Source organism: Prunus mume, linkage group LG5 (assembly GCF_029339155.1).
Source record: "Prunus mume cultivar Tortuosa linkage group LG5, ASM2933915v1, whole genome shotgun sequence".
Classification (NCBI taxonomy): Eukaryota; Viridiplantae; Streptophyta; class Magnoliopsida; order Rosales; family Rosaceae; genus Prunus; species Prunus mume.
This window is the reverse complement of record NC_142702.1, coordinates 14,538,631-14,550,314: the sequence shown is the minus strand read 5'-3', so window position 1 is coordinate 14,550,314 and position 11,684 is coordinate 14,538,631. Positions and strand designations below refer to the sequence as shown.

Sequence of the window (11,684 nt, the reverse complement as noted above, 5' to 3'; positions counted from 1 at the left end):
TTCTTTCTATCGAAGAAAAGTAATTTCTAGAGCATAAGTTTTGATTTGAGCATATTTTCTGAATATAAATATTGTAATAATATATATATATATATATATATATATATGTGTTGTGATAATAAAACTAATATCTTCATGTAGAGGCGTTTTGAATATTCTATAGTAGAATTTTCTTAAAGTGACAAAGAAAAAGTTAGTTGACACACTAAATTGATAAACAAGAAAAGTAGAGATAAAAGGTTTGTGTGAGAACATATTTGTATCTTCCGTTCCAAACATTGATGTCTTCTCAAATAGTTCCTAGCTTTCATCATCATTCAATGACTGTGGTTCGAAGAGGAAACCATTTTGTTCGCATGTGAAGCGACTTCTTGTTGGGAGTAGTGAGTTAAATTTGACTCTTAGTTTCCTCATTCATTAGAAATCTAGCTTGCAAATAGCTCCACGCATTACTGATCCAAATGTCATCAAGCACCACCAAACATTTCCTCTTTCTTTGCGTATTCCAAAGCCTCTCTGCTATTTGATCAATCTCCAGTTTTGTAATTTCTTGTCTTTGCTCATTGGTAGGAGCAATGAGTTTAGTTAGAATTTCTTCCAAAATTTTCCGTGCTTGGCATTTTGAGAGATACACACCTAGGCAAAGCAATCGAAATGACGCTTAACATCACCATGATGATAAACTTGTTTTGCAAGAGTGGTTTTACCCAACCCGCCCATCCCGCAAATAGAAACAAGTCGGAGGCCTTTTTCTTTGATCAAATGCGTAGCCAATATCTCTATTCCAAGGGCTAAACCAACCACATGAGGGTCAACAATATGAGGATAAGCTATCCTCCATTCCTGTTGCCTCTTGAAAAAAGTGTCACCTCCACTCTCTTTTGTTTGGTGTAGGTTTAAACTTGGCAAAATCGAACTCAACTGTGAAATTTTGGTTGTAATTTTCTCAATTTCTGAGCCAATTTGATGAAGATTAACTCCTTTTATGAAGATGCTAGTACACCTTGTCAAAACATTTGGTTTCCTCTTGAGAACCACTTTTAAGAAAAAAGTTTCGATGACATCCTCAAGATCATAAGTAGCATCTCTAACACTTGCCACCCAAATATGTATTGCTTCATTTCGTCATTGTCTTGCGTCTGCGTCTTTCAAGTAGCCTTGCATGATTTGTAGCTGGGTTTGTCCAATCTCAATCTCATAACCCACTCCATCCAAGAATTTCAATTCCTAAATGATAGGGCTTTTGAGCCCTTGAACCACTATTGAAACAACACCCTCGGCCATAGTAACAACTTTTCTTTTTTCTTTTGTTTTTTCAGATTGATAAAATAATCTTACCAATAGAGAAGTCTCAATTCCGTTCATATAGGAAGTAGCAGAAGTGCAGAAGTGCAGAAGTCAACCAAGTCTCCGCCCTGTTGGTGAGTCCTTACTTAGTTAGAATTTTGGTTCCTTATTTAGTTAGAATTTTAGTTATTTATCAATTATTATTTAGTCCTATTGTAATAGAGATTTATTTCCTATTGTAATTTAGATATATTTCCTATTTTATTTAGGGTTAACACATATTTGTACTTGTATAAATACCTTCATATTGAAGAAGAATATGAGCAAATATGAGCATATCTGAATATTTGCCCTACTTTGTTTGACATGGTATCAGAGACAGGTTCCTAACCTATGATAACCTCTGCCAAATTGAGAGTTGTTGGCACTCCTCATTCCTAACCCACCATGGGTCTTCATCTTGTATAGTCATCATCTCATATGTGTTTTAACCACACCTAGCCTTCACATGCTTCTTTGCTATTGTAACAAAAAAATTATTTTTCATCTTTGTATGCCAGATGGTCTTTCTTAATGTCTCAGCTTCTTATCTTTGAAACTTCATAACAAGTCTCTTTACTCCGTGAGCCTCGTCACCGCTCACCGAGCCGTTGCTTTCCTCCATAAGCCTCGTCACTGCTCACGGAGCCATTGCTTTCCTCCACGAGCCTCGTTACCGCTCGCCGGGCCTTTCCTTTGACTGTTATGCTGGTCTCTGTCTTCTTCGGCTGCTCTCTTGAGTTGCCTTTCCACTTCTTAGTTTGAGCCCCTTATCTTTGTCTTTGTCTCTATTCATGATTTATTGGGTTTCCTCCCTTACCATTCTCCTTATATGAAGTTTTTTCTTCATGGGACAGCCGTATGCTACCACCTTCCCCTCTTGCATTTGTTTCTGCTACGAGACTGGCATGTTTGAGTCTCTTTACTATTATTTCAATTTCTCTTCTTCCAAATCTCGACCCTTTACCAGTGTCAGATTTGATGGGAAGATAGATGCAAATTTATTTGGGTGCTGCAACTTTATTTTTTGGTGTTGCTTTCTCCAAATCTCGACTCTTATACATTGTCGGATTTGAGGGGGAGTGACACCGCTGCTCATCTATTACGCTGCAATTCAGCTACCTATCTGCCATGGCTGATTCTTCTACATCTGAGCATCAGTCAACTTCTGTTTCTTAAGTGCCACTTTTCTTATGATTCCGACAACCCCTTCTGTTCAAGGGGAGATGGGGAGTGAAGAGAAGTTGTCTTTGCGATAATGGAAGTATTTGTCATTGTTGTTGCTACTGACTACTATGTCCTTTGCTGGTGCCAATATAGTTGCTCATACCTATTGGGTCTCTTGCTAGGGACAATGTTATTGCTCTTGCCTATTATGACTCTTGCTAGGGACAGTGTTGATTACTATTAATGATGCATGTTATGTCCCTGCCTTGTTGCTCTTACTGGTGCCAATGCCTTGTATTGCTATTGTTGGTACCAGTATTGTTGCTCCTGCCTGTTATGATGCCAATATTGTTGCTCATGCCTTTGCTAGTGTGTTTTCGTTATGGTCACGCTCGTTGACCTTGCCTTTGCTCTTGACTTTCTTTGCCTTACCTTACCTTATTTCTTTAAGGTTTTGCTTTACCTTGCCTTACCTTATTTTTTAGGGTTTGGTTTCTGCAATACCTATTGACATGCTCACAGGGTTCCTGTGTTCTGTCTTATCTATTGCCGTGCTCACGGGTTTCGTATTCTCGCTTTATCTACTGTCGTGGTCATAGGGTTTCGTGTTCGCCTTACCTACTGTCGTGCATACAGGGTGTTTGTGTTCTGTCTTATCTATTACTGTGCTCACAAGGTTTCTGTGTTCTTCTATGTGCCCTATTTTTTAGAGTTTGCTCTTGTGTTTCCACTGCGAACTTTGCTTTAGTTTGTCACCTGTTTCACTCGTGATTGATGAAAAGACCTTCTCTACAATTGGTGCTTCTCAAGTATGATGTTTTGTGGCTCGCTTGTCAAGTTGAGTGTGAGAAATATCTTTGGCCCAACTTAAGGGAGAGTGTTGGTGAGTCCTTATTTAGTTAGGATTTTGAAATGGGTCTCCTAAGTGTGTTGAAATGGGTTGAGCTATTGTAGGTTGTCCTCAAATATGATAAACAGCTTTATCAGTTAAATAGTTGTTTCACCTAGAAATGCTTAAAGTACTCCAAAAAATCATATATACCTTATAACCACCAAAATATCATGGATGGATACAAAACAGTGCAATACTATGTACTGATGGAGAAAATGCAGTTGGATATTACTTGTCAGAAAGTCACTAAGCAGTAGGATATTTAGCTAAAAAGTTTGGAAATTCAATGGTATCCTGGCAAAAATGCAGATCACATGGACGGCCTCATAATAGACTTATCACAGCCGCAAGGGACTAATTAATGGTTCTGGGTTGTGAAGATGGCTGTAAAAAGTTAAAAACCACCCAAAACATACTAGAATATGAAGGCAAATGATTTCTGAGTTAAATTTGGTTTTCTTTGACTGCAAACCAGTAAATTGGGTGTCCTTTTGTTAGTTGCCCTTAGTCATTTGTGTACACATCTAGAACATGAAAAGGAAGGAAAACAGAAAACAAACAGGACCATGTGTTCTTGATCTAGTCATACATATTTCTCTTCCTAATGTTATAGAAGATGTCCTGTAAAAAGTTAAAAACCACCCAAAACATACTAGAATATGAAGGCAAATGATTTCTGAGTTAAATTTGGTTTTCTTTGACTGCAAACCAGTAAAATGGGTGTCCTTTTGTTAGTTGCCCTTAGTCATTTGTGTACACATCTAGAACAATAAAAGGAAGGAAAACAGAAAACAAACAGGACCATGTGTTCTTGATCTAGTCATACATATTTCTCTTCCTAATGTTATAGAAGATGTCCTGTAAAAAGTTAAAAACCACCCAAAACATACTAGAATATGAAGGCAAATGATTTCTGAGTTAAATTTGGTTTTCTTTGACTGCAAACCAGTAAATTGGGTGTCCTTTTGTTAGTTGCCCTTAGTCATTTGTGTACACATCTAGAACATGAAAAGGAAGGAAAACAGAAAACAAACAGGACCATGTGTTCTTGATCTAGTCATACATATTTCTCTTCCTAATGTTATAGAAGATGTCCTGTAAAAAGTTAAAAACCACCCAAAACATACTAGAATATGAAGGCAAATGATTTCTGAGTTAAATTTGGTTTTCTTTGACTGCAAACCAGTAAATGGGTGTCCTTTTGTTAGTTGCCCTTAGTCATTTGTGTACACATCTAGAACAATAAAAGGAAGGAAAACAGAAAACAAACAGGACCATGTGTTCTTGATCTAGTCATACATATTTCTCTTCCTAATGTTATAGAAGATGTCCTGTAAAAAGTTAAAAACCACCCAAAACATACTAGAATATGAAGGCAAATGATTTCTGAGTTAAATTTGGTTTTCTTTGACTGCAAACCAGTAAATTGGGTGTCCTTTTGTTAGTTGCCCTTAGTCATTTGTGTACACATCTAGAACATGAAAAGGAAGGAAAACAGAAAACAAACAGGACCATGTGTTCTTGATCTAGTCATACATATTTCTCTTCCTAATGTTATAGAAGATGTCCTGTAAAAAGTTAAAAACCACCCAAAACATACTAGAATATGAAGGCAAATGATTTCTGAGTTAAATTTGGTTTTCTTTGACTGCAAACCAGAAAGGGTGTCCTTTTGTTAGTTGCCCTTAGTCATTTGTGTACACATCTAGAACAATAAAAGGAAGGAAAACAGAAAACAAACAGGACCATGTGTTCTTGATCTAGTCATACATATTTCTCTTCCTAATGTTATAGAAGATGTCCTGTAAAAAGTTAAAAATCACCCAAAACATACTAGAATATGAAGGCAAATGATTTCTGAGTTAAATTTGGTTTTCTTTGACTGCAAACCAGTAAACTGGGTGTCCTTTTGTTAGTTGCCCTTAGTCATTTGTGTACACATCTAGAACAATAAAAGGAAGGAAAACAGAAAACAAACAGGACCATGTGTTCTTGATCTAGTCATACACATTTCTCTTCCTAATGTTATAGAAGATGTCCTAATTTCAAATCATCTTCCCCATTAATTAAAAAACATTAATACTTTTATGCTCATATAATACTTCTTCATTGAAATACACAGCAGCAAAGAACACAGAGGCAAAACCAGTCAGATGATGGACAAATTTTTTATTTCTTCTTTGGTGGCCAACAAGCCAATTCATAAATAAAGAGTAAAAATCTGTAGCCAGAAAGTGCAGAAAACAATAATTTCACAACATATAATCTATTCTTTATTGGAACAACACAGATTAAAAAACAAGGATAGGTTGAGACTATACCTTTATTGGAGCAAAACGAAGTCTTAGATTGAAAGATGATAGATGGCAAAATCTGAAAACCAAACACACTCTATCAGATTAAAAAAGATGATTAACTTCTGTTTTTTGGGTCGAAATCTAGTTTCAAAATGAAACCACTAACAAAACAGAATGTAGAGATAAAGAATCACTGTGCAGAGAGTAGAATACAAACAGAAAGTAGAATACAAACAGAGCCCAGCCAAACCCATTAGATAAAGAATCATATAACAAAAAGAAAGTAAAGATAGATAGATCAAACCCATTAAATTGAATACCCATAAATAATATCAACAAAAAAAATTAAAAAAATTGCAACTAGAATGAAGCTCACCTGCGAAACTTGGATGGCCTGCCTTCTTCTCCCACTCTTGATAGAAAACTGATATAAGGTGTATTTCTTAGCGCGCAACAAAAAAAATTTCCCCTGCTCTTGAGATTTGCAGAATTCCACCAATTATGAGATTTGCAAATCCCGTCTTTATTTCCTTTTGCCAAACACACGGTTACTGTTTTTACTGCTGTTGAAGTTAGGGTAAAAGCTAAAACTAATATGGGTAAGTTTTGGGCGTGTTCTCCCCACCCCATGGCTCCACTTTTTCTTTTCTTTTTTTTTTTGTATTTTTTTTGTATTTTTTGTATTTTTTGTTTTTTTAGGTGCTGACTAAATATGGAATAAATTTTGAAAGACAATAACTCGTGTGTGGGCTGATGATAAAGCATGATTGGGTTTCCTCAATCCAGAGTTAGAATTTTGTGTTGTTTTCTCTACCTAGTTTGAACGGGTGAAGCAAATTCGTGCATTTTCAAACTTTCAGGGGAGGTCACCAAATCCAAGAAAAATAATTGAATTCCTTTACATGGTGATATGGGAAACAAGACTATTGAATTTGGCCTAAAATGCAATACCATATCGAATTTGGATTCGAATTATCATATTTAACACATCAATGGTTTTTTCAGATTTTCAAATACTCTTGATCACATGTTCTTCCGATTGATAAAGATAACAAATTATCAAATAACATAAAAAAGTTTGATTTCCCTCATCATCATATCGAAAGAATTAAGTGAAATTACTAATGTAAATGAATTTAATTTGGATTACATTGGCCTAATTTGGATTAAGTGAAATTACTAATGTAAACGAATTTGGATTGTATTCGAATTTTGAAATAAAACTCTTTCGTACTATAAGACCATCAATTTTAGCTTGATCCTACCTTTTGTTTTATCATTGAATATGTAACATAATGGAGTTGAAACGTACAGTCGGGTATAGATAATATGATCAACACTAAAAAATATAGATGTCTTTATCAATCTCAAATAATTTAAGGAATTCAATTATTTAAGTACAAATAATATAGATTTGTCTATTTCAATACTATTGATTTCATGAATTTGGATTCAATTGGCCTAATTCGAATTTGGATTCAATTGGCCTAATTCGAATTTGGATCGTAAACAAATTGGATTTGGATTACATTGGCCTAAAATGCAATATACCATATCGAATTTGGATTCGAATTATCATATTCAACACATCAATGGTTTTTTTAGATTTTCAAATACTCTTGATCACATGTTCTTCCGATTGATCAACATATTTAAACTTGATCAAGTTTAAAACGGACTCTTTCGTACTATAAGACCATCAATTTTAGCTTAATCCTTCCTTTTGTTTTATCATTAAATATGTAACATAATGGAGTTGAAACGTACAGCCGGGTATAGATAACATGATCAACACTAAAAAAATACAAATGTCTTTATCAATCTCAAATAATTTAAGGAATTCAATTATTTAAGTACAAATAATATAGATTTGTTACAGAAACCGTATATGTGACAAATACTAATCTCAAATGTGATCAAGTTTCAAAGCCCTTTGTTTTATTTTCTTTAATTAATTAATTAAAGAAACAAAATATAAACAAATCAGCAATTAACTCCCGTTTGCCCAAAAAAAGTGGGGGAAAGCCCAAATTAATTATTTGTTTGCCGCTCAAGCCTCTTTTTTAATTTAGGTTTTTTGCTAACCCTAACAGTTATCAGTTTTCAACAGCAGCCACAAAAGAGAAAAACAAAATCTTCCATACGTCTTCTTCATACGTCTTCTCCCTAAACCCTCTTCTCCTCAGCAATATCAAGGAAGCCATTGAGCCGTACAGGTAATTTCCTTTAGCATACCCATCTAGTTTGAACTGCAACTTGCAGTTTTTGGAGAAAACAAGCAAGCAATAATAGAACGGCAAGAAGCAAAGGCCAATTAGGACTTTGAATTGGAAATATCCATGTATCTATCTATATCTACTGTAAAATTGCATCCGTGTCTTCAATCCCATGCTGGTTGGTTGACAGTCAACATGATACATGTAGATTAATCCAATAATATTTTCATGCGAATTGAAGCAAGACCTCTACCTCTCTCTCTCTCTCTCTCTCTCTCTCTCTCTCTCTCTCTCTCTCTCTCAGCAAATTGTTTTCTCTACCTAGTTTTTCCTTTTTGGATGAATTTTTTTTAAGTATTATTTCTGATTTATGTTTTTTTTAAATTATGACATGGGTTCTTTTGTGATTATAAATGGCAGCCATGGCAAAAAAGAAAAAGAGCAATAATAGAGCATCACATGATCGTGAAATGCAAGAGACAAATCAAACATGTATGAGTTATTTGTGTCGTATTATCGATTAAATTCTTGTTTCTATTATTTTTTATAGTTGTATTTCTATTATATGTTTTTAATTTTTCAATTATGTTTTGTGTTTATATTTCTCTTACAAATGTTAGCCGTGGCAAGAAATGGAAAGAGTCAAGATAGAGCATCAGGCACTGCACATCCTCAGTCATCTAGACTCTCCTTAGATCGTCATATTTCCAATGAGTCATCACATGATAACGAAATGCAAGAAACATGTATGATTTATTTTGAATTTTGAATTTTCTTTGGTGTATATATATATATATATTTCAATTATATGATTAGTTCTCAATTAATTTTCAATTTTTTGCTCTATTATAAATTGTAGCTAGGGCAAGAAAGAGAAAGAATCAGAATAAAGCATCCAACATTACACATCCTCAGTCATCTAGACCTTCCTTAGACCAACATGATGACCCCATTGAGCCATCACATGATAATGAAATGGAAGACATGCCCCTTGAAATCGAACCATCAAATGAAGAAGGTAATTTTTTATTTATATATATATGAGGTTTAAACTGAACCTTCACATGATAATATTTATATATATATATATGATCCTATAGCTAGTTTTTTTTGTACCTTGTACTTCAAATATATATATATTTTTTCTTATTAGGTTCAACTGTTGGAATAAAAAAAGGTAGAGGGAAGGCTAAAGGTAAAGATGGAAATGGCACTCCAATTGTAATACGTAGAGGAAGGTAATGTATAAGCCTACAAAGTTAGTCATTTCTCGTGTAGATTTATTTATTTTTATTTATTTAAATTTGGTTTAAATTTTTCAGGATTATAACCACTGGAGCTGTGCGAACTATAGGAGTGCTTTTTTATCAGGCTATCGATGGAGCATAGCCAACATTTAAAACATTTCCATCAACTCAAATGGATTTACTGTATGATCGCTTTAACACAACAGGATATACACACACATGCTCAGAAGAAGAGATGAGGGAGGCATTCGAACAACATATTAAATTGCGATATTCCGATTGGATGTCCGCATTGAGAAATAGCGTTTTTAAGAAATACAAGACTACTGGTGATAGATACACTCATTGCCCATTAGGAATATCTCAAGATGTTTGGTCTAAACTGGTTGATCATTGGTTGCAGCCTACATGGCAGGTAAAAACTCAATTTAAAATAATATTGTTATGACTGACTAGTGTATGCTTTGTTTTATTTATAGATGCCTTATATGTGTTCACTAAGTTGATATTAGGTTATGATTTACTTTTTTCATGTAGGATAAAAGTAAAAGAAACAAGTCTAATAGGGCGAAATCCACAGTTGTGCATACCACAGGTTCTGTTCCAATGGAAAAGTACAGAAAAGATGAGGTAAAAATATCCATTTGGTTGTTGCTTTTTGTTGACTGTTCCTTTTGTGGTTATTTCCAAATTTGGTCCTAACAAACTTCATTGTTTAAATCTTAATAGCTTGATCGAACTGGAATTGAACCGAGTCCAATTGATTGTTTCAAAAAGTTCCATGTAAGTAAGCCTAAGAATGGAGGAGAAGAAAGTTGGCCAAGTGAAAAGGCTAAAGAACTTTTTGTACGTTGCCCCTACTTTGTTTCTCTTTTTCTTTTTCTTTTTAAAATTTTTTATTCACATGACATTTTTTTTATATCCATGTTTATATTTCAACTATTTCATTGAAGGAAAAAATGGAGAATAAAAAGGTTGCTGCAACGGAAGACGAGAATGAAGTAGATGATTGGGATATATACAAGGAGGTTATTGGTGGGCCAAGTCACGGTCGTATCCTTGGCTTAGGTGGTGGCTATAGTACAAAAGATGTGTATCCCTCAGATGACCAAGGTTGTAATAAACGTATATGCTTAGAACGTGAAGAAGAGCATGAGAAATTAAAGGAGGAAGTGAAGGACTTGAAAAGTGTGCTGTATGAATTGAAAGATCTAGTTCAAAGTATGAGGGAAAACAACTCAAATACTTATGCACGCTCAAGACAATCTGCTTTAATGGTGAACTCTTTTCTTTCTCATTTCAATATTTTGCTCACTGTTAAATATTGTATTTGTTATTTTTATTCTCAAATGATTTATGTCTTATTAATTATTATCTTTTATTCGACAGGACAATGTAGAAAGTTGTTCAGATGCTCACCTCGAAGACGAGTAGTGCAACATCAATTGTATTTTGCTACAATATGTATTTTGAATTTCAAAGTTTTGATATATTTGCGGATTGCATATATGTTTTAAGGATGATGGGGATTGTTTATGTTTTAACTATTTAGAATAATTTTAATTGAATGCATAAATTTTTGGTACAGTATGGTGTCGTATGATTTTTTTTATTATTATTACCAATTAAATACGGATGATTAGAAAACTATTTCTAGCAAATATTATAATTCAAATTTCTTTTTATTAATTTTTTTTATAAAATAATTACATTTTTCGACCGCATTTCCCTCTCGATAATGCATATTTCCAACAAACACTTTATCATCGGAAATAGTTTCCGACAATAATTGCCTATTTCCGACAAAATTCCCCACGACATAATCGGGTTGAAACAATTATATTTCCAACCACTTGTTCGTCGAAAATATTTTCTGATAGGATTAATCTATTTGCGACAAACTTTGCGACGAATAAATATGGTTGGAAATATATATTTCCGACATAACTTGCCCATCGAAAATATATCTTTATACTCTTTTCCGACGAGCTATTATATATTTTCCACAAACTCTTTTGGTCGGTAATGATAATTGCGACGAAATCTAGCCCTCACAAATAATATATCATTGTCGGAAAAAGTATTTCTGACGACACTCATTGGTTGAAAATATGAATTCACAAAAACAAGAAATCACGATAAAAGAACTATTTCCGACAATCAAATAAGTAATTACGACCACATGTACGGTCGGAAATAAATATGTAGGGTCGTTTTAAAAATCCATTTCGATAGAAATTTAAGCAATAGCTACGAAGCATGGGCGTCGGAAATACATTATTTCCGACGGAATGGTCGGAAATGAAGTATTTGCAACCGAGCTTTTAGCGACGACTGCCGACGGACTTTTGCCGTCGAAAAAAGATATTTGCGACGGCAAAAGGCCTTTTGCAACGACAAAATGCCCTCGCAAAAGGGCTTCTGTTTTGTAGTGTCATTTAATTAGAATTTTAGTTACTTACCAATTATTATTTAGTCCTATTGTAATAGAGATTTATTTCCTATTGTATTCTAGATATATTTTATATTTTATTTAGGG

General features: G+C 34.1%; 1 protein-coding gene, 1 long non-coding RNA gene and 1 pseudogene across 2 annotated transcripts; 2 read left to right on the top strand and 1 right to left on the bottom strand.

Annotated features, from left to right (window-relative positions):
* Nucleotides 1-636: 636 nt before the first annotated feature.
* On the bottom strand, nt 637-2,459 carry LOC148917047 (putative disease resistance protein At1g50180 pseudogene; annotated as a pseudogene).
* Nucleotides 2,460-7,677: 5,218 nt separating this feature from the next.
* LOC148917046 (uncharacterized) lies at nt 7,678-8,649 on the top strand. Its single transcript, XR_016127485.1, has 3 exons — nt 7,678-7,898; nt 8,319-8,390; nt 8,519-8,649. It is a non-coding gene; the product is annotated as an uncharacterized LOC148917046 (long non-coding RNA).
* Nucleotides 8,650-9,376: 727 nt separating this feature from the next.
* LOC148917045 (uncharacterized) lies at nt 9,377-10,260 on the top strand (the record flags this gene model as incomplete). Its single annotated transcript, XM_089052357.1, has 4 exons — nt 9,377-9,560; nt 9,683-9,775; nt 9,875-9,991; nt 10,099-10,260. Coding segments are annotated over exons 1-4 (552 nt in total), but the record flags the coding sequence as incomplete, so codon positions are not given.
* Nucleotides 10,261-11,684: the final 1,424 nt, after the last annotated feature.